The following is a 27,198-nucleotide window of genomic DNA, read 5'->3' as shown; positions in this document are numbered from 1 at the left end:
TATTGTTCTCCAGCTGGAGAGTTGTGATTGAAGCAAGTTCTTGCTCTAGTTCATAATGCTATATCAACCCCGAAGCCAAAAATGATGACGGTGGGACCAGATGCTTATGCTACTCAGTCTAGTCAGTTCATTTTAGAATATTCTTCATAGTGCCAACCACCATCAGAAGCAGACTCTTTTTCTGGATTCTTTACCTCTAGTTACTTCTCCAAATTGAGTCATTATCTCTTTTAACACCAGTATCCATAAAAGCCTTTATATAACAACCATAGCTACGTTTAAAAGTCCTCAACAACACTGATCATTCTCCGGTAGACACAGTCTGAGTTGTCACAGCCAAAATAATGCCCTGGATTCCTCCTGGAACCTACTCCCCAAATAATGTAATAATGATCCTTAGAAATGCTCAGAAAAACACTAACCCCTACCCCTTTCACAAGATTAAAAACCACTGTCCTAGGCCTTCTTGGCTCTGCATTTATCTCAGTTTCATCCACTCCAACCTTACACAGAGGTGTTCTTGGTCTTTAACATGGTTCTATTTAATCTTAGGTTTCTAGATCAGTGGTTCTCCAGTAAGGTCTGTGGATGTGCAGCATCAATATCACCTGGGAATGTGTTAAAAATGTAAAGTCTCAGACCCCCTACTGAGACCTACTAATTAGAAACTCCAGAGGTCTAGTAATCTGTTTTAACAAGCCCTCCAAGTTATTCTGAGAACCACTGTTCTAAATCCTTGCGAGTTCCAAGGGCCTATGGTCTGTTCCTCAGATAACAACTTAAACTTGGTAACTGACGCAGAATGGAGTTATAAAGCACAATGCCAGGGCAAACAGCACAGCAGTCCTCCAGCTGGCAGTGCTGACAGACCCATCAAAAACAATATGCAGGAAAAAAAATGCAAAAGGAAACTGCAACTGAAGTTTAGAGGTGAAATGGCCTGATATCTGAGATTTGCTTTAAAATACAACTCCAGCACAAAAAGTGGGGGGATGGGGGGGAGATGAAATAAACATGGCAAAATGTTGATTACTGACGAAGCTGAATGATGAGTACATAACGGTTTCTTACACTCTCTACTTCTGTATATAGTTGGAAATTTTCATAAAAAGAAAAAAAAATCAGAGTCTACTCTTGTACTCTTGTAAGGGCTCTCTCTAAAAAGTTAACTCTAAATGTGAACAGGAAGATTACCACTAAGACTCCATAAATGTCTTCTTGCTGTTCTTCAAACATTATCAAGCATCTTCCCACCACAGAGCCTTTGCCCCTGCTGGCCACCCTTCTTGGAATGCTTTTCAACCAGATACCCACACGGCTTACTCCTCTACCCTTTCAGATCTCTGCCTGAAGGTCACCTTGACTATCCTATATAAAACAGCAAAACCCCAACACACAACATACTAGCACTCTCCATCCCCCTTCCTTGCTTTTTTTCCACAGCACCTACCACGCTCTGACGTACAAAATGTTTGTTTATTGCATTTATCTCCCGCCAGAATGTAAGCTCTATGGTGGTAGAGGCTTTGACTCTTTTGTCTATAATGTCAGCCCCTCAACATGCATTTATTGAATGAGTGAATGAATGAATGAACTGTCTGCTGGAGACGTAAGCCAAAGGGGAGAGACATACAAGAATTTAAACACATCTATGCAGACAAAAATCATACAGAAATGATTTTAAAAAGCAAGACTCCATTCACCTTCAAGAGCAGCCGAGAACCAGAATATGAAGATCTGGTGGCTGTGTTTGTGAGATTTGAAAATAAACAGTCAGGTGCTGATCTGGATGATCACAGAGGAATAAAGAGGGAGGCACTAATGTCCAGCCTGGGCTGTCTCGGGTTGGGTGGTAGGATGATGACAGCGTAGGCCAGAAGTACCAACTTTCACAAGCTCTCTGTCACTGTGGAAGTCAAGAAAACTTAGTCTCTCTCCAAGGGCTGTTGCTGCTTGGTTTCTGTTGTTATCACAAGGAGAAAAAGGTAGTTCAGAGGAAATTTTTCCTGTCCAGGGAAAAGACAATTCAGAAACTACCACCTTTTTCAAACCAGGCTGTTTCAGTGAAAGGGACTCCCACCTTCTAATCTCAAAGCTCATTTCTCTGGAGAGATGGAGAATGGGTTTAAATAGTGAAGAGTGGGAAAAGGGGAATGGTGGGTAGTTATGGAATTCATGGAATCACAGACATTTTAAAGAGGAATAAGCCTGAAAGATGGTCTATTTCAAAGCTTTCATGTTATGTATAGAATAATCAGGTGTAGGGAGGTCAAGCTACTTGCTTAGGGTCAGGAGTAAAGTGGAATTGGGACTTACGCACATCTGACAGGTTCTAATTACAGCCACTCCTCCTGTGATTTGGTTACAACCACTTAAGGGTGTTGTTAATGAATTAAGCCAGAGAGACCTATCTAACTTATCCAAATGAGGTAAAGCAGGGAACCTTTCAAGAAAGGCCAGGCCAAATACAGACTGTGTGAAGAATGCCCAGAGAAGGGTGTCTGTTGTTCAGTGCTTTGGATGATGGCAGCTAACGGAGAATTTGCACAGGGACAGGCCAAATGTAAATAAGCCTCAAGTCCGGATGACAAAGGTCCTGGCCTAGGCCCAAGGGCGCTTCCCCGGTGTGACAACTTTACATCTAGTCAAAGCCTCCGATCTCAACGTTTATACTCTGGGTTTGACTCCCAGCTTTGTGGTACTGGGCAAGCAGGTTACTCCGCTCTACAGCGAGTGCTCCTCTCAGAAAGCCTAGGCCACGTAACAAAGAGTGCGGGGGAGAAGCCACAGACCTGCGATTCCCGCTATCCAGGGTACCCGGCGGAGGCAGAGGCCGGCGTGAGCCTCTGAACACTGGCTGCCACCGCGCTCTCAGGACAGGCCCTGAGGCCTCCTTTAGAGGAGCAATTAAAAGCTCTTCTCCGGTTTCCTCCGGAGACCCCAAAGACACCCAACACCTGCCTCCCGAGGAAGAAGCTCTGTGCCCGATCTGTGTCGCCAGCAGCCCAGCAGCCCAGCCTTCAGCGAAGCCTGTCAAGGCCAGAAGGGCCCCTCAGAGCCACCCGGCGCAAGCCCCTCACTTTATCCACCCCGGCCGAGGCGGGGCGGGCCCCGCACCCTTCCCGCGGCCCGGCCGCCCCGCCCCGTCCCTGTGGCGGCCGCCTCACAGGCTGGCCTCGTGAGTACTCACGGCGACCCCGGGCCGCGCGCGGCCGCCGCCGAGGGAACTAGCGGCCCGGGACGCCCCGCGGGGGCGGAGCGGCAAGCCAAGGGGCGGGGGCCGGGCCGGGCGGACGAGGTCGCGCAACTCCACGCCTCGTCGTTCCGTCACGGCCGCGCTCAGCCACTCTGCGCACGCTCGCGCGGCGGCACCGTGACCACGTGGCCCGCTTCGGACCAACCGCCACGCGACCTACCCCTAGGCCCACCACCTCCCCCGACGCCTGGTTGGGGCGCCTGCGCAGTGATCGCTGGTTGGGAGCGGGGTGCGGAGCGGAAGGTGGCGCCTGCGCCCTGGGGCTGGGCGGGTGCGTGGAGAAACAAGACAGGCCCGGCAGGTGCACGGAGGGCCCTATGAGCAAAGCTGTTGGCGTTTGGCGCCCCTTGTGGTTGGGAGGAAGGAGAGGGGAAGGCAGTTCCGGCTACCTCTCTACTTTAGAACCCGGGTGGTGGATAAAGATTGAGACAGTCCCCCTGAGACCCTGCTGACTCCAAGAATCTCTAGTTTGTAACACCTTAGGGTCTTTTAATTCTTTTGTTTTTAATTTTTTTTTCTTTTTTGGCTGCACCACTCAGCATATGGTATCTTAGTTCCCCTACCAGGGATTGAACCTGAGCCCCCTGCACTGGGAGCACAGAGTCTTAACCATCGGACCGACAGGGAAGTTCCAGCCTTTTTTAATTCTTAAGTTTAACTCTTTTGCTCCCCTGGTAGCTGTGGTGTGCTGGAAAGCACTCTGGCCTTCTATTGGGACAATCTGGGTTCAAAGCTTGGTTTCAGCACTTACTGATTGTGCAGCCTTAAACCAAGACTTTCACTTTCTGAGTCTTAGTTTTCTCATCTGTAAAGTGGGGACAGTGATATCTGTTTAATGGGGCTGTTGTGGTGAGGATGAAATGAGATGGTGTGTCGAACCGTATGAATGTGCAGGTATTTGACTCTTTGTATTTTACAAAACAGAAATTTCATATGGTTCAACCTAACACATATAAAGTAACCAGCAGAATACCTGGGACTAGGAAGTCGTCCATAAATGGAAGCTGTTAACCGTGGTTATTATGGTTATTCCCCTGAGACGTGGCCAGACCTCCCTTCATCCTTATCAGAATTGGGTGTCTTGGAGCTCCCATGTGCCCCTCTTTTCCATCAGCACTAATGGGGAAAAGTTTATCTTATATCTACTTACCTTCCTCATTCCCTCTTTTTAGCTAGACACAGCGTACACAAGGAAGGCTTTGGCTCCGAGTGATGTAAACACGTGACATATCTATCCCTCCGGAGCTGGCCTCAGTCAGAATTTTTGCAGTGAGGGACTTCCCTGGTGGCACAGTGAATAAGACCCCGTGCTCACAATGCAGGGGGCCTGGGTTCGATCCCTGGTCAGGGAACTAGATCTAGATCCCACATGCATGCCACAACTAAGAGTTCACATGACCCGGCACAACCAAATAAATAAGTAAATATATATATATATATATATATATATATATATATATATATATATATATATATATAATTTCACAGTGATTTTTTTACACTTGGATAACCTCAGCATCTCCCTTCTCACTCTCCCTCCTTTTGATATCCCTGCTCTTCTCACCTGGCCTCTGAGCCTGGGCTTCAACACTGTCTTAATATTAGTTTGTTACACCCATTGTGTATAATAACTGAAAAAAGTGAGGTATATAAAATAACAGGACTTGGAGCCTTAGTGGCAGAATGTAGAAGTTCAGAGTCATTGGGGAAGGAGTTGGCTCTGCTCCCTCAAACAACTCACCAGCAAGGGCCTCATAGCAGCTTTGGAGAGCCAAGCCTGTGTGGAAGTGTTCGAACAGAAGCACTTTGGGTAAGCACGGGAGGTCTGTCCCCATGAGTGAAATGTCAAAGTCCCGTATTCCATAACCTTTCAGGATTTCCCCTCCTCACTTCCCCCCAACTCACACCACCAGCTCTTCTACTCATTATGAATCCCATAAATCTCAACTGCCTCATAGTTGATCAGTATTTTCCTGGCTTCACTTTTTCCATCCGGTCTAGATCCTATGTTCAGTTACTTTAACCACATTTTTGCTAATATGCTTGCCCTTAAAATCATAACCACAGATATTCCAGCCATCTACCTTCTCTATTCTCCTATCCTAAACCAGGATAACGGAAATAACCCAGTCCCGCAGAATTGAGCTTATGAGTGGACACTGTTTTATGTTAGTCCAGCCCACGAGCCCTATTCTTTGGGAATTAAGTTTTCCACACTCTCTCTCCAGATCTATAGGCTCCAGGGCCACGTTTGTCTTGTGACCCCTGGCATTCTGGCTGCAGTTTATCAAACTGTGAGTGGATTCCTAATGTGAGCTGAGCTAAGCAAATGTTCTCTCCTGGGAATCTTGGATTAGGGCTGAGAGATTATGATTCTAACTGGACTGGTTTCTTGAGCAGAAGAGATACATAAACTCAGGAGCTATGGTGCATCCACCTCCCAGATACTATGAGGAATGAGGAATGGAGAAAGTTTATTTGCAGAGAGAGAATGAAGCCTGGACGGGCAGAGACCAGAAATCATGAGACTGCTGTCTGGTTCCTGAAAGTTTCCCGACCATTTCTGAGGCCCTCTGACCTTAGAATCTATGAGTTACCCTTATCTAGAATAAATCATTAAGAAAACTTACCCTGGACCCGATATAGAGCTACAACAAATTCACAGTCTCCTCAGCTAGGCCCTGAGTGTACCCAGCAATCCTTCTACACATCAGCTTCCGCCACCATCCCCCCTTCTGCTTCACAGAGAAAATAAAGGCAACGGGGAGGAAACTGCTTTAATGTTCAGCCCCCTCCAAACATTTGAATCTCTCCCTCCCTTTCTTTCTCAGAGGTAGTGAGGTCTCCCTTCAAATCCAAGCTTAATCGTTTCACTGCAATTTGTTTTTCACTCCCTTTGTCTCTTCAGGAAATTTGATCCTTTATTTTCATCTCTCTTTCATGGATAGTCAACTTTTTCCTCTCTCCTACTCTTTGATCTCCGCATATAAACTTGATCAACTAGCCCAACCTAAAGAAAAGAATCCAATTTTAATCCCACACATTACTATTACACACTTTTTCTTGCCTTCAACCAAGCTTCTAGGGAGTGGTTTACACTCTCCATCTCTACTTCCTTACCTCCCATGTGTTCCTTAAATCTAGTGCCATCTTACCTCTCCCCCAAATCTCTACTGAAAATACTTTCACCAAAGTAACAGATGACTTCCGAGCTGCCGAACCCACTGGAAAATTCCAGGCTCAACTGATTTGACCATTGATGTCAGTTGGCATCGTTGATCAGCACTCCCTGCATCCCTTTCCTCTGTTGGCTCCTATGGGCTATGTTCTTCCAGCTTCTTCCTAAACCTCACGTGGCTCTTTCACAACTTCCTTAATAGACTCCTTTTCTGTCATTCATCATTTAAATAATAATAATTTTTAAAAAACAGTTCAGTCAACACCCATTTCTCATTTCATCACTCTTTCCAGTGACTTCCCAGAATCTGATTCACCTTCCTGTGTTACAGGTCTTGGAGGGAAGCAGAGCCTACCTTCCATGACAGATATTGAAAAGGTTGGGTCTTTGCTTTCCCAGCTTTTTGGCATCTAAGACAGAGGTATGTGACCTAAGCTTGGCCAAGTAGCCCCCAGAAAAGTAGATTCTGGAGTAAATGATTCAGAGAAATAGAACCATGGAGAATTCATCCTGGTGGCAGTGGCCACAGTGCAATCAGCTCTATCCTGTGCTTGGGGGCTGTAGTGGTATGGGTACTGGTGGTGGTGACATCCAGTGTCCAATGGTGATGACAGTGGCAATATTCTCACGGTGCTGGTCTGACATCTGATTTTGGCTTTTGCTCTGGTGGACTGGCCTCCCATTGTTCCCAGTTGTTTTTCAAGCTTGCATGTCCTGCTTGGCAATCCCGTGACCCACCCAGTGCCGTTTCAAGAGACGGCTTTTCTAGAATTTGAAGAAGAATAGATACATGTATATGTTACCAAAAAAACCAAAAACAAAAAATAATAAGCCTGGGAAATCTTTTTCTTAGAATGAGAGAGGGGTAAATGAGAACACTTACACAGCAAAAGTGTTTATAGTTCTTTGCTAGCACTAAAAGAAAAAAGTGGCTTTTCTGTTTAAATCGTCCCGTGTGACACACTGACTGCAGGTGACTGGGACTCCCAAATATACATCTCCATCCTTTACCTCTTGCATTTCAAGTTGCCTTTTAGACAACTCCACTTGTATGTCTCACAGGCAAACTCTTCTTCTTCCTCTCAATCTGCATTTTTTTCATGACCCTAGCTTAGTAAATAGCACCTATGACTTGTTCAGCCGGAACCCTGAGAGGAAAACATCTTAGACTTCTCCCACCCTCGTGTGAACAGAACAAATTTTACCTGTTATTAAATCTTAAATCAATCCCTCTTTTATATTTCTACTCTTCTTCACCAGAACCATTGTACTAGCCTCCTAACTAGCCCAGTATCAACTCTTCTGATCTCTTCTTCACTTAGCTGCCTAGGGGAATCTTTCTAAAACCCAAAGCTGATCATGTCATTCCTCTGTTAAAATTCTTCAATGGCTCCTTACCACCTCCAGGATAAAATATGTACCCCTTCTATGGCTGTGGCTCCTAACTGACTCTCAGCCCTCCCTCACCTGCATCCTACGCTCCAGCCAGGTCAAACTACATGTTTTTACAGACCACGCAGGACATGTCTTTACATTCTATGGCTACTTAGTGGGGCTGACAGTCACAGTGCCACCTCTGCTCCCTTCCGTTTTCCACCACCCAGAGGTGGATACATGACCCATCAGGCCAGGCAGGAGACTCCATCCCCCTGGCCAAAGTGATTAGTTCAGGTAAGGGTTTGTCACCTAAGCAGAGCCAATCATAACCTTCCCCTTAAACTCTCTTGCTTTTGAGGCCATGGTGCCAGGAGCAGATGAGATTGAAGCTGCTGGCACCCAGCTCTCTATCACAGGGAGAACGTATATTTATGGCAGGAAAGAGAAGGGGACAAGGAACGAAGATAAGCAGAGCCCTGAGAGATGAAGTGAGAGAGGTCTGATGACATTTGTTTGAGCCCTTGAATTCAGCCCTGCCTGGTTGGTAATAGCACTACACTTCTCAGCTCCCTTCTTGCATAAGCTGGTTTGGGTTCATTCCTGTCGCTTGAAATTAAACCAGACCTGATACACAAATGGAATGGTGTGTGCAATCAACAGACTCTAGAATGTATACCTGGTGGAACTGAAGTGAAGTGGAGGCGGTGTGGGGATCTGCCCATCCTTGAGTGGGAAGTTAGAAATCCCTGTTACGTGGTATCAGGTCAGCTGGTTACATGATCTTCTTTTTTTTTTTTTTTTTTTGTGGTACGCGGGCCTCTCACTGTTGCCACCTCTCCCGTTGAGAGCACAGGCTCCGGACGCGCAGGCTCAGCGGCCATGGCTCACGGGCCTAGCCACTCCGCGGCATGTGGGATCTTCCCGGACCGGGGCACGAACCCATGTCCCCTGCATCGGTAGGCGGACTCTCAACCACTGCGCCACCAGGGAAGCCCCATGATCTTCTATTTTATGTGGAGCTTTGGGTCAGGCACCCATCCTAGATGGAGACTCCAGGGACACACTGGACAAATGTCTGGATGTTGGCGTATGCTGGCCTCTCGCAAGATTTCTAGCAAGGAACTGCAGTTCAGCTTGCTTCCATGCTGGCAGAACCAGACCATATGCAGCTTTGTTTAGAGTTGCCTTTATTGCCTTTGGCCTACTAGCTAGACTGCCAAGGGTCAGATAATCATGTGTCTTACAGATTATAAAAGCCAGATCCTCTACCCCAAACTAAAATGAGTGAGAACAAAGGCAGAGAGGTGGGACATCAAGCAGGAGATACTGAAGCTTAGGGCCTGGGAAGTTCTAGAGAAAAAGCCTGATGCTCCGAGCCACACCTGAATGCATCTTTTTTCTCCCAAATTAAATAATGTTTATTTTACTTAAAATTCAGACAGTCCTGGGGGTTCTGGTGCCTGGGGACCCTGGCTGTGAATCCTGTGGGAGAGAGTGAAACGTATTGGTCACAACCCTCATGCACCTTTCTGGGCTTCCTGGGCCACCTCCATCTTTCTTTCTCTTGGTTGGCACCCCACCCGTGCCAAGTAGCCCCTCCACTTCCACATTTGTGGTAGAAATGCCACATGGAAGGCATGGGATCTAACCTCTCAAGCAGACACCCAGAGGGTGATGCAACTCAGAAATGCAGTGGAGTTAGCTCTCCGTGAAGTGCACCTTGGCCAGTAGAAAACAGGAGATGAGAGGGGAACAGATGGGAAAATTCCCTCTCAATTCTCCTCCTGGTGAACGGTTCTAAGGTGCAGTTTCTCCCTGCAAACACCATGTGCTTTAGCAAACAGTCCTGTCAAGTCACCTGTTCTCTCCTCACAGCTCATGTGAAACAGTGGCCACCGCAGTAATATGTTGTCTTGCATTGCTTCACATCTTTCTCCCCTGCCACATGTCTCTTCTCCCCTCTCATTATCCTGGGCTTCCGTCTCCCCAAAGGGTGTGAGCACTTTACTTTAATCCTTGCCTCAGGGTCTGCTTTCTAGAGCACTTGCGTTAAGATCTGGAGCTGCTGTCAAAGCCCCCATCCCAACACTGAGTCCCAACAGTGGGGTAGCAAGAAGGTCCTGAGGGCGCAACTGATGTTTCCTGCTCACGTGCAGGAAATCCAGCCCAGGCTGCTGGATTCCTGTCAGAGGCCCGGTGGCAAGGATGCAGGGTCAGCCCATTTCTGGCATACTCCCTAGAAGAAGCTGAGGCTAGTTTTCTCAGGCTCTTTCTGTGGTTCCCTGCATTTTCTCCTGGGTACGTAAGACTTACCTTTGGAAGAGTCAAACCCAGGCTTGCAGCTTGCTCTGCCTTCTGGGTCTCTGTGCTCTTAGGCCACTAGAGGGCAGCAGGCTAGAGCATGGAAGTTCAAAGTCCCCTCTACAGACGGCCAATCAAAGGCTCTGATCAGCCCAGCCTGCCATACTGTGATGGCAGTGTCTGAAGCGGGGTTGGGGAGAAAAAGAGTAGCTCTCCACCCTCTCTGAGTTTGCACTTGGCGCAGACTTGGTCAACTCTTTGTGGACCTCACGTGGCTCAAGCTCGAAGGGCAGCTACAGAATCCGCTTTGGCTCTGAGCTTCCTGAGCCCATGAGGTTTATTCCTTCATTGGTTCTCCCAAAGAACACAGGACTGTGTAACATGCTTGAGCAAATATACTGGCTGAGGGAGGCGCACAGGCCCAAGACAGCCTCTGAATCCCTGCTGGATTTGGCTGTGTCACAGTGAAGGCAGGTACAGTGAGGACAGTGGATGCCAAAGATTGCAAACAAAGCTGGAAAAGATAAAGAGAGATTCTGTGACCTCCCTGACCTTAGTATCCTCTTTTGGAGGGTATTACATGCATGTTCTGTCCCACTGAGGCAGAGGTGAGACCCCAGTTCTGGTCAGAGCACACAGTAGATCCAGAGCTGCTCTGAGATCAGAGGTTGTCAGTCCTATCTCAGACCAAAGGTCTTTTCTCTCTGTATCCAAGACACCCAGGTTGCATCCAGAGAGACAGAGAGAAATTCCGGGGGCCCTCCTGAAGGCTGAAGACTCTGCCCACAGTCCCCAAGTTAAACAAGTTCTCAGAGGGCCCCCCAATTCAATGTCCACTGACAGACTCTTCTCAAGAGTGCTTTGGTGACATGGCCTTAGTGTAATAATGGACCATAGCCAGAGGGCGAGGAGTGGAGCAAGCTGCAGATTGTCCAGAATGAGTGCTTGTGTGGTTGCCTCACTCCTGTCCTAAGCATTGCCTTGGGGCTGAGACCTAGGAGCCAGTACCACTTAGGGATTTTGACTATCTAGTCAGGGTCACTGGAGCGTGAGCCAGCCAAGTGTTATATAGGTAATCTCTCTCTGCGGGCACTGAGCAGATTAAGGTTGACTTATTATCACAGACAGGCTATCGTGGAAACCATGAAGCTGAGGGGGAGGGGAATGGGCCAAGTGTGACCTGTTGCTAAGAGACAGAAACCACAAGGGCCAGATCCAGACTCAAGGACAAGAACTCAGCAAGATTCTTGATGATGGTTACTAGCTCACAGAGAGCCCAGGAATCAAATCACTTGGTTTGAAAGGAATTGTCCAGAGAATCCTCACCAGGCGATCGGGGATCTGGGAAAGCATAATCTCTAAGGCAATCTTTAGGTCCAAACCCATGTCTAAAGGGATGGTGGATGATTCAATTACAGAACAGGTATCTTCTCAGGGCTGTCCATAAAGGAGGGAGATATTTCCCAGTGGAAAGGACCAAGAGCAATTAGTTTTGTTGATGAAGAAACTTGCTCCACTGTCCAGAAGGATGTGCTATATGCTATAGATTAGTGACCATTGTTTTCTCTTCTCCCCTATTCCAAATGGAAGGGTTTTTTTGGCTTTTTTTTTAAATGGTTACCCTATTTCTCTCCATATTGGTTATGTAGGGGTAGCTAAATTTATCTTTAAGCCAGAGATTGCAAAATCACAAGAAATTATATCCAGACCTGATCAAGAATTGCACATCACAAAGGGACCCTGGACTGAGGGCTCAATAAAGCAACTGGGCATGATTCTGTTTTGTCTCCTATTCAGAAGTGGGTGACTGTTTTTTGTTGAGCCTAGGAACATTGCATTGTTAGGCAAGCACATTTTTGAAAGTGTATGTTTGTCAAGAAAAGTATAGGTGGAAGGTGAACAATAAAGGGGAGGAATACTGTGGATGCAAATTGCTTATCTGCCCATCATCCCTTCTTTTGAAGACCCAGTTCTCCCCTCCACACAGACCTTGTGAAGTTGTCAATTACGGTGGCCTACTCTTCCACCCTAGAGGTAGCCACATGTCCATTCTGGCCAAAGTCCTCCCAAGGTCTTTAGAGCTGGAAGTAGCGAGGCCACTAAGTAGAAGGGAGCAGAGCCGAGAGATGGAGACATCATCATTTGAACCCCTAGATCAAGCCATGCCTAAAGGTAGATACATCCTTTGATTTATCAATTAAGTAAGCCAACTAATTTCCTATTGGCTTAAACATGTTTGAGTTGGGTTTTTGACACTTGCAGCTGAAAGGATTTGGACTAACACATGCACACACAACAGAGACACAAACACCATTGTTGCTTAAACTCATTAGACATTATACACGTCTTCCATGAGCTTATAGGGATCAGCAAACATTTTATCTAAAGGATCAGATAAATCTTTTAGACTTTGTGGGCCACATATGGTCTCTGTCTCATATTCTTTTTTGTTTTATCTTTACAGTCCTTTAAAAATGTAAAAAAACATTATTTGTAGGCCATACAAAAAGCAGGCTGTAGGCCAGATTTGCCCACAGGCCATAGTTTGCCGACCCCTGATCTAGATCCTGCCAACCTCTGCAGCATTTATACATGGTCTGCCAGCCCCTAACCATGAAACAAGACACTTCAAATGCCATTTTGGTTTGTGTCTTGACATGACTTGTTGAGTTAAGGTTCAGGGTAGAGTTAGAAATGGGAAAGGGTCTTATCTTGGTGCCCACTGTCTGCCCCATAATTGGCACTGAATAAACGGTAATCATTATGATTTCTTGCTAATAATTTATCAGCATGATGCGGCTGTCCAAATGGCTTTGTGCATATGTGCCAGTTCATTCTCGAAGGCCCTTCCCCTCCTTCATCTTCTTCAGTAAACCTTTCTCTGACCTGCCTTACCAGTCAAGTCTGAATTCGGTACTCTTCTTGCTATCACAGACTCTCTGGGGCCCTCCATTATCACTACATTATCGGACCGTCCTTCCCCCAACTCTGAGGGCTTAGCACCTAGCAGTGACGGGTCTCTAGGCCTCCATGTGAACAGCTGTTTGAATGTGCAGGTGTTAACATTCCCATCTGTGTCCAGGGTGGTCAGTCTACGTGTCAGCCCTGTGAACTACCACACCTTACCTGGCAATGTTATTTTTCATTCCATTCCCTCCAAAAACGAGTCAAAGACAGAGGAACAGGTGGGAACAAATTTTCTTAGAAACTCTTATTAAGGAGGAACCCGCTGCCCCCGCCCCCACATGCTTTATTGTCTGATGTGATATCAGATCAGAGGCCTCCAGTCTCAGCAACATCTAGGGACCAGAGTGCCCACCACACAGCTGGGGCCCCAGACTAGTTTGATCCAGGTCTGTGGGGTAGAGGGAAAATTATCCTCCTAGGAAAAGTTATGTGCAAGGCCCTGCAGGCCCAGGAAAGGCTGACCAAGGCAAGTGAGTCATGGTGCTCTAAGCTGAATCTTTTGCCCATCTCACAGAAGCAGGCAGGAAGCACCACCATCGATCAGCTTTATATGGTACCCACTGTATACAACAGACAGACAAAGACAGACAGACAGAGCACACACCACTTCTAAGCTGAACACTGCTCACCATCTAGAAGCACCTTGGATAAGCACATTGAGACACTCTTGCATAGGAAAGATGTAGTTTTTAAAGGAATGATGAAGTATTTTGGCAAAACATCTACTTCCCTCCCAGGTCCTGGGTAAAGAGGGACCTCTAAATTCTGAAGCTTCTACATAATTGAAAATTATCCCCTTCTCAATGGCAGTATATACAGTAGCGAACCTTCCAAGTCTGTTGTCACAGCCCTCTACATATATCCTGAATCTACTTTACAGGTGGGCAAACTTAGAGACAGAAGGTGGTCTGGAGCAAGGGGACACTGGGGCTGGCTCAAGGTGAGGGGAAACAGGAGGTGTCTCGGCTCAGCCAAAGGCAGGGCCTCTGTCTAACTGGATGGGGAAGGGAAAGGCTGGGGCAGTCCAAACTCCCTTTCTTCCTGCCTGAGGAAGCAGTGGTTCCACGGGAAAGGCTGTCAAGAAGGAAAGGCAGGTTCCCACCCCTGCTGGCTTAAGGGGTTTTTCGGGGTGGCAAAGAGCAGGGCAGGCCAGAGCTCCTCCTTGAGGCCTCTTCGTGGATGCTCTCTGAGTTTGGGAACTGTGGGTTCACTGCTTCAATAACTCTCTTGTCACCTGCATATGAGCCCAGACCTCAAGTCCTTCATTATTTTTAAAAGGTGGTGGGGTGGAGGTGGGGGGCGTTAAGAGGGAATGAGACACAGAACCATCTTTCCACAGCCTTCCTCTGCCTAGGCTGGGGCCTTCAAGGGTCTCCTTCACCCTGCCTCCTAGGGATATTTAAAGGCAGCTTTTATTAGACTCTATACTGTCCTTTTTGTTTCTCTTGTGATTTTTTTGTTTCTTTGTTTTAATTTATATATATATATATATATATATATATATATAATTCTTTAAAAAGCAATAGTCCTTTGGTCCCTAAACTCTAAGGAATGATATGATTTTGAAAGAAGTAAATCTGGGCTTCCCTTGTGGAGAAGCCCTTGGCACCCCCCAAGGCCCTCTGCTGGTTCCCCTAGACAGTCACTCCTCAGCCAGCCCCAGCTGCTTTGCCAGCCTGAGCTCTACATCACAGGCACAGAACAACCCACTTGGTGAAAACAATCCTTAAAGTGGCCTGAGCCCAGGCACTGGCCTTGGGTCCACCTCCATCTGTGGCCGCTCCTTCAGGAAGGGCTGCTCAAGCATTTCTGTGCTTTTCTTTTCCTTTCTTCTCACTCTTCAGTTTCCAATGTTGGGTATTAATTGATAAGGAGAGAGAAAGGGAAAAAAAGGAAAAAATCACTCTGGAGGGCAAGACAAGAAAAGCAGCTTGCCCTATCCGTGACAGGTGAGTGGCTGGACCTCAGGCTTCCACTGAAGCCAGACCCTGGGACCTGGGCAGATGACCTCAGCCCAGCACCCCCTCCAGAGTGCTCCCTGGGGGCAGTTCAAGTGAGGCAGGGTCCTGTGGATCTTCTGAGACAGCAATCTCTAAAAGTCGCAGGCAGCCGGGCCTGCCAGAAACCTGAGAGCTTGTCATAGCCCTCCCCATCACCACCACACCCTGTAGATCCTGCATCTTCAGTGTATTTGCTTCTCTCCTCATCTCCAAGTTCACTGCCATTATCCCAGCCCTTACATCCTGTCCCTTCTTTGCTTAAACTCCTCAGTGGTCCTCTACCATCTTCAGGATAAAGTCCAAACTCATGGCCTTTAAAACCCTTCACAAGCTAGCACAAACCTACTTTTCTAGTCTCGTTCTCCACCCCCCTGCCCTCCCCACACAGGAATTCTCTACTATGGTCCCCTGTGGCTATCTCTGGAGTGGAACGAACTGGTTGGATCTTACTGTAATTGTCTCTCCCAGACTGTGGGGGCAGGAATTTTGTCTAATTTATCTCAGTCCTTAGACTGAAGGAAAAACACAGCCTCAGACTGAGGATTCCTCCTAACTCCTGGCTCTTCTCTCCCAGACTTTTTCAGGGGCCGGTGCCCCCAGCATCCCAAAAGGAATATCAAAGCTGGGAGCGCCTCCATCACTCAGGCCCCATCTGCCGGGGGTCCACTAAGGACTCACCTTTCTGTGGCTGGTCAGTGAGAGTAGATCAGTAAGGCCGGTTGGCATCCTTGGGCCTCTTTAGCTGGACCTTGAGCCTCTTCATGCCAATCTGAAAGCCATTCATGGCCTGAATAGCTGTCTGGGCACTGGTTGGATTGTCAAAGCTAACAAACCCTGGAGGGTGTGTGCAGAGAGGTTAGCTGGGAACTCTGCGTGGCAGGGCCTCCTTTCTCTATGACCAGCCCCTTCTCCTTGCCCCCTCAGGCCAGTTCCATCAATCAGTACTCCTCCACCCTCCAGTGTTTGCATGTGTGCACACACACGGACACATGCTCGTACTTACACAGGCAAGTGGCCTGAGTTTCCTAAACGTGTGATTCTTGGAAGGACAGGAGGTAATTCTGAGTGTGTGTATTGGGGAGGCAGGTAGTGTGTTGATGGGGTGTTTCCCTGTCTTTCCCTGGCGTGGGAAAACTCTCTCTCTCCACAGCCCCCATTCTGGTCCTCTGAATTGCAGTTGGAGGGGATCTCTGGTCCCAGACCCAGACTCCACCTGCCCTGGCTAGACTCTAAAGCCTAACCTGGTTGAAGATCTACCAGACACCTGACCTTCCCAGGTGAACCTGAAATAGACTTGTCCCTTGTCTGGGCTTAGCCTCATCACTGGTCTGTGACTCTGTTGAGCGCTATACACTCAGTTTCTAGGAGTCACTGACTTCCGGAAGTATACAGTCTTAGGGTCTGTAAGGAATCTCGAAGTTGGGAGTGGGAGAGGCCTAGGGATGGGGCTCAGCTCACCGAAACACTTGCTCTGGTTGGTGGCTCGATCCACAAAGACTTTGGCAGAGACAACGGCTCCAAAGGGCAGGAATGTCTGGATGAGTTCTGCATCACCAAACTCCTGAGGCAGGTGATAGATGAAGAGGTTACAGCCTTCGGGGCCTGCAGGAACAGGAGCAGGCTGGTTCAGGGGAGGAATCCTGAGTCCAGCCCCACCAGGCCCTGATCTCCAGACCCCTGTCCCTCACCTTCTCTTTGCTGCTGGGGCAGGCCTGAAGGCTGCTGGGGAAAAGTTGTGCTCACTGGGGCATAGGCCGACGGATAGGCTGCTGGAGACAGAGGTGGGAGTGGGCAGTGACCCCCCAGGAGCCACCCCCAATCAGGGCCCCATCTGCCTGGCCACCTTTGACCAACTCAGCCAGTGCACAGTAACCCTCACCCCTAGAAAGGTCGTTCTGGGTCCAAGGGTGGGCGAAAGGAGGGTCGGACTCCTCAGCACAGAGCCTAACCCCCCCACCCCCAAATCTCCCTATTACTTTCTGGGGCCCTTCAAACCCCCCAGGCCGCGTAGCGCCAAGTGAAACCTGCGTAGTGGTGCATCCCAGCGTAGGCCTGCTGCAGGGGGTCAGCCACGCCGGGACTCTGGGCTGGGGAGAGAGGGGCGCAAGGCCCACAGTGAAGGTGGGCTGGTGGGCGGGCAGGGTAAGGTGAGAACGCAGGGAGTGTGGAGGGAGGCTGTGAGAGGCAGCAGGGAAGGAGGAGGAGTCCCTTCTCAAGGAGACCAGGCCCTGCCACCCGCCCCCCCCCCAGACCCCCGCTCCCCACTCCATTTTGGGGGAGATTTGGGCGGAGCGGGTGGGGGGGGCCCACCTGGGTAAGGAGAGAGCCCGTTATTGTAGAGACTGTCCGAGCCAGGTTGCCCGTTGGTCTGGGGGGTCAGGGGGCCGAATCCATTGACCCCGATGGGCGCCGGGAGACCCGGAAGCGTGCTGGGACCGCCGCCCTGCGGGGAATTGGCTGCAGGTGGCGAGGAAGTGGAAGAGTCAGGCCGCAGCCCCGCCTCGCCCCGCCCCCGCCGCGGGCCCCGCCCCCTGCGCGCAGTACCTGCAGCCGGCAAGAGCGGCGCGGCTACCAGGCTGAAGGCCGCCACGTGCTGCATCTGTGCCGCCACTGCGGCCACCGGGCCGAGGCCTGGGCCCTGCGCCGCCGCCAGTAGGGCCGCCTGGTGCTGCAGGATCTTTGGGAGGGAAGAAGGCCGGGTGTGGAGGGCCCAGCGGCGGGCATCTGCCCCGGCGCCCCACCCCCCGTCACCCGCTGCCCGCCCGCGCCCGCCAGGCCAGGCACTTACAGCTGTGGTGTAGGCTCCGCAGGCCCCCAGCGGCAGCGGCGCCGGCTGCAAGGCACTCAGCTGGCCCGCCATCTGCTGCATCCGCCGCAGCGCGCGCTCGCGGTCCGTGTCCGCCAGCTTGACCACGAGGCTGGACGAGGCGCCCTGGGTAAGGCAGGGAAGGCTGCAAGGACGGGTCTAGACCTCAGCCCCGGCCCTGGGCCGAGGGCCTTGCTCCTCAGGCCCTTTCCCCGGCATGTGGGGAAGAGGAGCCAGTCCCCAGACCCCTGGTCTCACCCCGGGCCCTGGCGCCCGCCCTCACCGCCATGGTCCGGCTGCCGTGCAGACTCTGGATGGCCGCCTGAGCTTCCCCTTGACTCCCGAACTTCACAAAGGCACAGCCTGGGGCAGGATAGAGGTGGCTCAGGTCACAGAGGCCAAAGGGTCATGTGGTCCGGAGTGAGGCGGGGTCATCAGGAAATCCAGGGGTCAGCTCAAGTCACCTTTACTGGTGCCATCGGGGCTCCGCAAGACGGTGCACTCCTCGATGTGGCCAAAGGGCTGGAACAGGCGTCTGACGTCCTCCTCACCCTGCTGCTTGCCCAGCATACCCACAAACAGTTTTCGGTCCTCTGGGGACAAATCCAGGAGTCACCTGGGAACCCTAAGACCTCTTGGGCTCCCCAGAGTAACAGGAGTAGCCTAGGAAGGTAGTTAACCACGGTCTGGCTCTGGGAAGAGGTGAGTGAGCAGGCCCTACTCACTTGGGGCCACAAGGTTGGGTTTCTTTGAGGGGCAGGATGACCTACAGACAGATCTGGAGGAGAGAAACTCCAGATTTCCATCAGGAAAACCTGGGTCCTGGAACTCATTGTTGCTCTTGTGGGAATGATTCAGTCCATATTTTTGGTTGGATAGAGCCCTACATGCATCATTTTATATGTTTGACCTTTCTGTTCTTAGAGTCTGGGAAATGCTATTTTGGACCATTTCAGCCCTGTTAAGGGAGGGGAGTCCTCAGAGGAGTCCTTGTATTCATACTGGGTCTGGAGAAGATAAGTACACCCTCCTGATAAGCCTGATGGCAGTGGCTAGAGTCCAGGATTCTGGGTCAAAAAAAACAGCACAGAAAGCAGTTGTCTCATTGCACTGCCTCAACCCCAGACCATGAGCACTGGAATGATGAATCCCCAACTCCAGCACCCAACTCAACCTGCATGCCCCTCCCAAAGGCCTAAAGAGAACAGGAAGCTTGGGTTCCTGATCCTCCAACATTGGCATTTTGCCCACTATGCTTACTGAACTCATGACCCCTTTCCTTACCTCCCTTATTCCCTCAGTGAGCTTCCAGGGCCCTCACTGAGCCCTGCTGCCTCCTCTCTGACTTCCCCTGTTTTCCTGCCTTGATCTCTCCCCAGGTGTTCATGGTATGGGAGAACAGGTTCTGCCTATAGACCTGGATGGCCACCTGAGGATCCTTCCCTGTGTCCACCCTTCCTATGGGAATGGTAGAGATGCCCAGAGAGGGGCCGTAAGCTGGGCCCCGTGACCTTGGAGAAAGCTGGAGAGCTGGGGCTGGAAACCAGGGCTTAGCTGCACATCCAGCAAGTCGGGCCTCAGGAGCACTATCCAGGAGTGTGTGATAGAGGAGCCCAGCCCACAGGTCCTGCTGTCAAAGCCTCTCTCATCTGCACCAAGGTAAGTCTCTGATTTTGAGATGGGGCTTCATCGGCGTAATACAAGTTGGGAGAGAAAGAGTGGGTGGGAATCTGGCTTCAGACTTCACCTCTGAGATCCTGAAGCCCAAGAAAACCCATCCCAAACTCCTTCACTCTTTGACAAGCTTGGCCAGGCTGATGGGGGTCCTTGGATCCTGAGTGCAAAGGAAACAAGGCTGGTGAAGGTCATAGACTGAAGCCTGGGTGACAGTGAAAAGGAAAGTGAAAAGGCCGAAATTAGCAGTGGAGGGAATCTCCAACAAGGCTATGTGTGTGTGTCCGTATTTCACCTGGATGTTGTGGGGTTCAGCCTAGGCTGCCCTGGGTACCTTGGTATCTGTCGCCTGCCTGTTAATGCTGTGTCTGTATGGAGAGCAGGAGCTGTGGCTTACATGGGACAGAGTGTGTTTCAGCAGAATCCTGCCCTCTGTCCAGAGGATTACTGCCCAGAAATCCTGATGGGGAAAGGATAGATAATGTACTTGTGGCCAGAATTCCAGTAGAGGTACCAACCATCTGTGGTGAGAGTACAAAGCAGTGGGTATACTTCACTCCTGGGAGGGTTAGCCACAGAATAGTGCCCTTGGAATGGATCACTCGTTTCCTAACCTTTTAAAACAGCTGTGAAATCCATTGTTCTAACAAAAATATTAGGATGAAGCTCAAAATGTAAGAGAAAAGTAGAACTGCTTGGAAAAGGCAGAAAAGTAGGAGGAGGGCTGGAGTTCCTCTTGCTTCATCTTCCCCTGGTACTCCCTAAGGGGGCTCCAAGGAAAGTCCTTTGTAAACCACTGACTTAAAAGATAGAAAATAGAATTCCACATGGTGCATGAAGAGGCATCTGAGATCATTCTCTTCAGGAACCTGAGAAGTCAGGAAAGGTCTTTCATGATTCTCTTGACTAATCTGATGGTGGCTTTGCCTTGACATTGGAAGACAGGCCCTATTTGGTCAGGGAATCAAACCCTCTGAGATTGTTATTGTTCTGAGCTATGAAACTAAATTATGCCCATGCGTCTACAAGAGGCCCAGGAGGGGCTGGAGAAGATCCTAGGGTCTCCAGAGTCTCAGGGCTTCATGATGCCCTAATTTATCGTGCAGCTGTGACATTGGGTAGGGTCTGCAAGATGATGACAGCACCTAGGTAAGCTGTCATGCCACATGGAACAGCATCCAGGTAGCCCTAGGTAGGAAGAGAGAGGTCATGGCTGAGATGGAGCCCCCAGGACAGTAAAGAGGTTTGTGTGAACAGTGGTCCGATCCTTCATCTGCTCTTCCTCTTTCTGCTCTTTTCTGATGATGGTGGTCAGTCACAGCTCATGTCACAGACCATGAAATTCTCTGATCCTTCTGTTCCAGTGAGAGTCTCCCAAATTAAGAATTTCCATTTCCATGATAGGGCACTGACTCTATGGTTCTAGACTACTGGGCTGTACAGAATTTGAAATTGAAATGAGGTTGGGCTATGGGCTAATCTCTATGCTGCCCATTTCACAGCTGTCACCTTGAATCCTGGTGTCCTCTTTGCCACTTTACAGGGACCTTCATGGTGTTTGACAGGAGGATGATCTGGGTCACAGTGAATATAAGCATCAGATGATCCTGAAATGGTGGGATAAGTTTCTTAAGAGACCTGGTCAAAGAGAATTACAGGCTAGACTCCTGAGAGTAGCCCGCAAATCCACACCCCTGAAGATTTTCAGGGCCGATGCATGCTCCCAGAGAGATGGAGATGATGGGATTTAGCCCAAAAAATGCAATATCCTCTAGGTCAAACTATACCAGTTTGGTAGAAAAGGATTCTGTAAGAGGTGGGTCGGAAATGTCTGAATAAAATAATTCCATGAGTGGTGGGTGGGTCCCTAGAAAGATGGAAATTCAAACTGGGAGGCTCAACTTTCCTGGAGTGGATGGAATTGGAAGATAGCATCAGTGTGGAGTTGAGACATAGTTGGAAAGACACACAGTTGAACGGTGTAACTGCATTTTCATGATGGCCACCTGTGTATACTCCTTGCTCTTCTACCAAATGCTTTTTTGAACCCAAATCAAGTTGTTTGGACCCTAGAGGTTCATCTCCATAAAGCTGTCTTGCGCAGCTGATCGTACAGGGATTCTAAGGTAGCAAATGATGGGGTTGGAAGCCCAGAGTCAGAGTCAGTCCATGCCATCTTCCTCAGGAAAGGTATCAAGATGCTGTTCTAGAAAGAAGGCTCTGCCCAAGTTGGCCCAAAGGAGTCCCAAGTTTCTGGCTTCTAAGCCCCCCACAACCACTCACTTCCATGTTGGTGGGATATCATGATTGTAGAAACAGTGCAGGGACAAGAAATCGCATTGGGGTACCAACCATCAGACACATCCTAAAATTACCAGTCCACCTTTCCATCCAAATACCAACCCAGGAGATCCTATTGATGGCAGCATTTGATGCTCTGACATTCTCAGTGATGACTGCAGCATAAGGATCCAAGGAAGACTAGGAAATGAGTGAAGAAAATATCCAGGGGAAAAAAAGTCTCCTGATCAGATCTGATGAGTATCAAGTAGGGCTTTTTTTTTTTTTTTTTTTTTTTTTGCAGTACGCGGGCCTCTCACTGTTGTGGCCTTTCCCGTTGCGGAGCACAGGCTCCGGACGCGCAGGCTCAGCGGCCATGGCTCACGGGCCCAGCCGCTCTGCGGCATGTGGGATCTTCCTGGACCAGGGCACGAACCCACGTCCCCTGCATCGGCAGGCGGACTCTCAACCACTGCGCCACCAGGGAAGCCCAAGTATGGCTTTAGTTCCAAAAGAAAACTATTAGAACTAAGAAACAAATTCAGCAAAGTTCTCCTATTAAAAAAATCAACAGGGACTTCCCTGGTGGCGCAGTGGTTAAGAATCTGCCTGCCAATGCAGGGGACATGGGTTCAAGCCCTGGCCTGGGAAGATTCCATGTGCCGCAGAGCAGCTAAGCCTGTGTGCCACAACTACTGAGCTTGCACTCTAGACCTCACGAGCCACAACTGCTGAAGCCCGTGCATGTAGAGCCCATGCTCCTCAACAAGAGAAGCCACCGCAATGAGAAGCCCGCACACCACAACAAAGAGTAGCTCCCACTCGCCGCAACTAGAAAAGCCTGCACGCAGCAACGAAGACCCAACGCAGCCAAAAATTAAAAATATAAATAAATAAATAAACTTATTTTAAAAAAAAAGAATCTGCCTGCTAATGCAGGGGACATGGGTTTGAGCCCTGGTCTGGGAAGATCCCACATGCCATGGAGTAGCTAAGCCTGTGTGCCACAACTACTGAGCCTGCACTCTAGAGCCCACGAGCCACAACTACTGAGCCCGCATGCCAGAACTACTGAAGCCTGCGGGCCTAGAGCCGTGCTCCGCAGCAAGAGAAGCCACCGTAATGAGAAGCCCGCATACCATAACAAAGAGTAGCCCCCGCTCACTGCAACTAGAGAAAGCCCGCACACAGCAACAGAGACCCAACGCAGCCAAAAATAAATAAATAAATAAATAAATTTATTTTTAAAAATCAACAAAAAAATCAGTTGTGTTTCTATAGACTAGCAATGAACAATCTGAAAATGAAATTAAGACAACTATTTCACTTAGCATCAAAAAGAATAAAATACTTAGGAATAAATTTAAACAAAGCTGCAAAAGACTTGTATCCTGAAAACTACAAAATATTGCTGAAGAAAACTGAAGAAGACGCAAATAAATGGAAGACATCCTATGTTCATGAATTGAAAGACTTAATGTTGTTAGATGTCAGTACTACCCAAAGCAATCTACAGATTTAACGCAATACCTATCAAAATTTCAGTGGCATTTTCTTGAGAAACAGAAAAATCGATCCTAAGATCTCTCAAGAGATCCTGAATAGCCAAATAATCTTGGGGGGAAAAAGAATTTTGGAGGTCTCAGTCTAACTGATTTCAAAACTTACTACAAAGCTACAGTAATCAAAGTGTGGTACTGGCATAAAGAGAGACATTTAGACCAATGGAGTAGAATAGAAAGGCCAGAAATAAGCCCTCACATATATGGTCAATTGATTTTTGACAAGAGTGCCAGTCTTTTAAACAAATGTTGCTAAGAAAGCTGGACATCTACATACAAAAGAATGAAGTTGGACCCTTACATTGTACTGTATACAAAAATTAAATGAAAATGGATCAAATGTAAACATAAATGCTAAAACTATAAAACTCCTAGAAGAAACAGGGGGAAAGCTTCATGACCTTGCATTTGGCAGTGATTCCTTGGATATGACACCAAAAGCACAGGCAACAAAAGTAAGAATAGAAATTTTGGACTACATCAAATTTTAAAACTACTGTGCATCAAAGGACACAACCAGAGTGAAAAGGCAACCTACAGAATGGGAGAAAATATTTGCAAACCATATATCTGATAGAAGTTTAATATCCAGAATATATAAAGAGCTCCTATGACTCAACAACAAAAATAATTCAATTTTTAAAAATGAGCAAAAGATCTGAATAGATAGTTCTCCAAAGAAGATATACAATGACCAACAAATATATGAAAAGATGCTCAAAATCACTAATAATTAAGAAAGTGCAAATCAGAACTACGAGATATCAACTGACACCCATTAGGATGACTGCTATTTTAAAAAAGCGGGGGGGAAATAAGTGCTGGCAAGGATGTGGAGAAATTATGTAGGTATGTGCACTAATGTTGAATGGTACAAGCCGCTATGGAAAACAGTACGGCGGTTCCTCAAAAAATTAAAAATAGAATTACCATATTATCCAGCAATACCAGTTCTGGGTATATATCCAAAAGAATTCAAAGCAGAGTCTCAAAGAGATATTTGTACACTCACATTCACCTTAGTATTATCCACAATAGTCAAAAGGTAGAAGCAACCTAAATGTCTATCAAGCAATGAACAGATAAACAAAATATGGTATATATGTACAATGGAATATCATTTGGCTTTTAAAAGGAAGGAAAAATCTAAAAAAAAAAAAGGGTTCTGAAGAACCTAGGGGTAGGACAGGGATAAAGACGCAGACGTAGAGAATGGACTTGAGGACACGGGGAGGGGGAAGGGTAAGCTGGGACGAAGTGAGAGAGTGGCATGGACATATATACACTACCAAACGTAAAATAGATAGCTAGTGGGAAGCAGCCACATAGCACAGGGAGATCAGCTCGGTGCTTTGTGACGACCTAGAGGAGTGGGATAGGGAGGGTGGGAGGGAGACACAAGAGGGAGGAGATATGGGGATATATGTATATGTATAGCTGATTCACTTTGTTGTAAAGCAGAAACTAACACACCATTGTAAAGCAATTATACTCCAGTAAAGACGTTAAAAAAAAAAAAAGGAGATTCTGACACATGCTGCAACATGGATGAAACTTGAGGACATTATGCTAAGTGATATAAGCCAGTCACAAAAAGACGGTTGCTAGGGGCTGGAGGGAGGGAGAAATGGAGAGTTATTGGTTAATGGGTACAGACTTTGAGTTTTGTAAGATGAAAAAGTTCTGGAGGTTGCACAGCAATGTGAGTATTGCTAACAGTATTGAACTGTACTCTTAAAAATGGTAAAGATAGTAAAGATGATGTTATGTCTGTTTTACCCCAATTGAAAAAAAAATACAGTGAAGGAGGAGGCCTGAAAAATAGGGACTTAGATTAAGAAAGAACAGAGACTCCACTGTTCCTTCATCCTGATCCAGGAGAGCCAGGAGGCGAGTAAGAAAGGTAGACCAAGCCTGGGCTTTCCGGTTCCCTTAAGAGAGAAGATCTCAGCCTCCGGAGATGCATTTTTCTTTTGTGGGCTATACACTTGTACCTGAAGGGCTTGTCAGAGGTTCAGACACAGCCATGGCCTAAAAGTGTTACAACAATTAGCTTTGGGTGATCCACTCTGAGTCAGACTGAAGGAAAGCACCACTCTTTTCCTTCGGATGTAGAATGCATTTCAGGAAGTGAAACATTAACTTGACATTCCCAGGTCTTATGCAGTACTGTGAGCCTTATCCAGTCAGGTTTTAGTTGGAAGAATACTTTTTAGAATTAAATCAGTGTGAGGATCAAAGACAGATATGAGTGTCAACTGACTAATAGAACAGTTGTTGGTAAGATCCGTGTCTGATTTAGGCCAGAGAATATGTCCCAGTATTAAGAAATTCTGAAAATTCTAGCTCAAAATTTAACTTTAACTTAAAGTCTGGTTGTTAAACACTGAATAGAATAGAATCCTAGAAAAAAAAATTGGAAAAGATGGCTTACTTAGTTAGATAGTAATATATGTTTATTACTCAAAATCCAGGCTGATATTTAAACAAACCCTTGCAAATTCAGGCAGAAATTAAACAATTATAGGATGGTTATAGGAGGGTTGATGTGATGACAGATAATTGGCTTTTGAGTTAAACCAAATGTGAAGATTAAAAAACAGAGGCATTACCTCAGAGAAAGTTTTAAATTTTAAAGTAAAAAAAAAAACCCTTAAAGTGAAAAGATTGCATGGATTTATTACTTAAACTATTTCTGTACCATAGGCATCTTGGATCTGTAAATATTTGCTAAGTAAAAAATACAGCCAAGTTGGGGAAAGAGCAATCACAATTGTGACTTATGAATTTATTGATTTTATGTTATAAAATTTGAAAGATAGGAAAGAAAATACAGGAGTTCAGTGATTTTGAAGATTTTGCCTTAGAACTAAAAAATACTTTCCCTATATGATTGGTACTTACAGTTCAACTTATTTTTAGTGTTTCCATAGTAGAGATAATCTAAGTTAGGAAAAATCAACCACAGTCTCCATGCTGAAGAGCAGATAAAATAGATCTATTTAGTTACCATTGTCTGAGGGATTTAGGGATCCCTAGCTCTGACCTCATGTAATTTGAGGTTAATTTAACATTTTGAAATACATGAACTTTGAATTTTCATTCAGGCAAACATTTTAATGTTCACATTTAATTAAACACAAATGCTGAGGGAAAAGTTTTTGGCACTATGTATATTTAATTAGAAATGGGCGCCTTGGGCTTCCCTGGTGGCGCAGTGGTTAAGGATCCACCTGCCAATGAAGGGGACATGGGTTCAAGCCCTGGTCCAGGAAGATGCCACAAGCCACGGAGCAGCTAAGCCCGTGAGCCACAACTACTGAAGCCCGCGTGTCTAGAGCCCATGCTCCGCAACAAGAGAAGCCACCGCAGTGAAAAGCCCGCGCACCACAACGAAGAGTAGCCCCCGCTCACCACAACCAGAGAAAGCCCGCGCACAGCAACAAAGACCCAATGCAGCCAAAAATAAACAAATAAATAAAATAAACAAATTTATATATAAAAAAAGAAATGGGCGCCTTTAGTATATTATGAGATAATTTCACTTTGGAAAATTAGATTAATTTTCCTTTAAGAGTGTACTGTTCAAAGGACTTCCCTTGGTGGTGCGGTGGTTAAGAATTTGCCTGCCAATGCAGGGGACACGGGTTTGAGCCCTGGTTGGGGAAGATAGCACATGCCACAGAGCAACTAAGCCCATGCGCCACAACTACTGAGCCTGCGCTCTAGAGCCCACATGCCATAACTACTGAGCCCACGTGCCACAACTACTGACCCCTGCGTCCCTAAATCCCACG

At 47.6% G+C, this 27,198-nt stretch overlaps 2 protein-coding genes across 12 annotated transcripts in view; both read right to left on the bottom strand.

Annotated features, from left to right (window-relative positions):
* The window catches only part of PARP6 (poly(ADP-ribose) polymerase family member 6), a 28,211-nt gene extending 24,950 nt beyond the window's left edge, over nucleotides 1-3,261 (bottom strand). For 2 of the 9 annotated variants that reach the window (XR_009518454.1, XR_009518455.1), the window contains exon 1: nucleotides 1,704-3,261. The gene's annotated coding sequence lies outside the window, so the exon portion shown is untranslated. The remainder of the gene's footprint in view (nucleotides 1-1,703) is intronic. The other 7 variants (XM_060005669.1, XM_060005670.1, XM_060005666.1 and 4 more) reach the window with 6 other exon arrangements.
* Nucleotides 3,262-14,429: 11,168 nt separating this feature from the next.
* The window catches only part of CELF6 (CUGBP Elav-like family member 6), a 31,067-nt gene continuing 18,298 nt past the window's right edge, over nucleotides 14,430-27,198 (bottom strand). For 2 of the 3 annotated variants that reach the window (XM_060005662.1, XM_060005665.1), the window contains 9 exons: nucleotides 18,350-18,478; nucleotides 18,169-18,248; nucleotides 17,868-18,011; nucleotides 17,390-17,756; nucleotides 17,104-17,166; nucleotides 16,768-16,848; nucleotides 16,538-16,681; nucleotides 15,758-15,913; nucleotides 14,430-14,917 (listed from right to left, as the gene is read on the bottom strand). In XM_060005662.1, the coding sequence (XP_059861645.1) occupies nucleotides 15,786-15,913; nucleotides 16,538-16,681; nucleotides 16,768-16,848; nucleotides 17,104-17,166; nucleotides 17,390-17,756; nucleotides 17,868-18,011; nucleotides 18,169-18,248; nucleotides 18,350-18,478 (1,136 nt within the window). In that variant the 3' untranslated portion in view covers nucleotides 14,430-14,917; nucleotides 15,758-15,785. The remainder of the gene's footprint in view (nucleotides 14,918-15,757; nucleotides 15,914-16,537; nucleotides 16,682-16,767; nucleotides 16,849-17,103; nucleotides 17,167-17,389; nucleotides 17,757-17,867; nucleotides 18,012-18,168; nucleotides 18,249-18,349; nucleotides 18,479-27,198) is intronic. The other variant, XM_060005663.1, reaches the window with a different exon arrangement.

Source organism: Delphinus delphis, chromosome 2, assembly GCF_949987515.2.
Source record: "Delphinus delphis chromosome 2, mDelDel1.2, whole genome shotgun sequence".
In the NCBI taxonomy this organism is placed as follows: Eukaryota; Metazoa; Chordata; class Mammalia; order Artiodactyla; family Delphinidae; genus Delphinus; species Delphinus delphis.
Note: the sequence above shows the minus strand (reverse complement) of the source record. Positions and strands in the feature narration are given on the sequence as shown.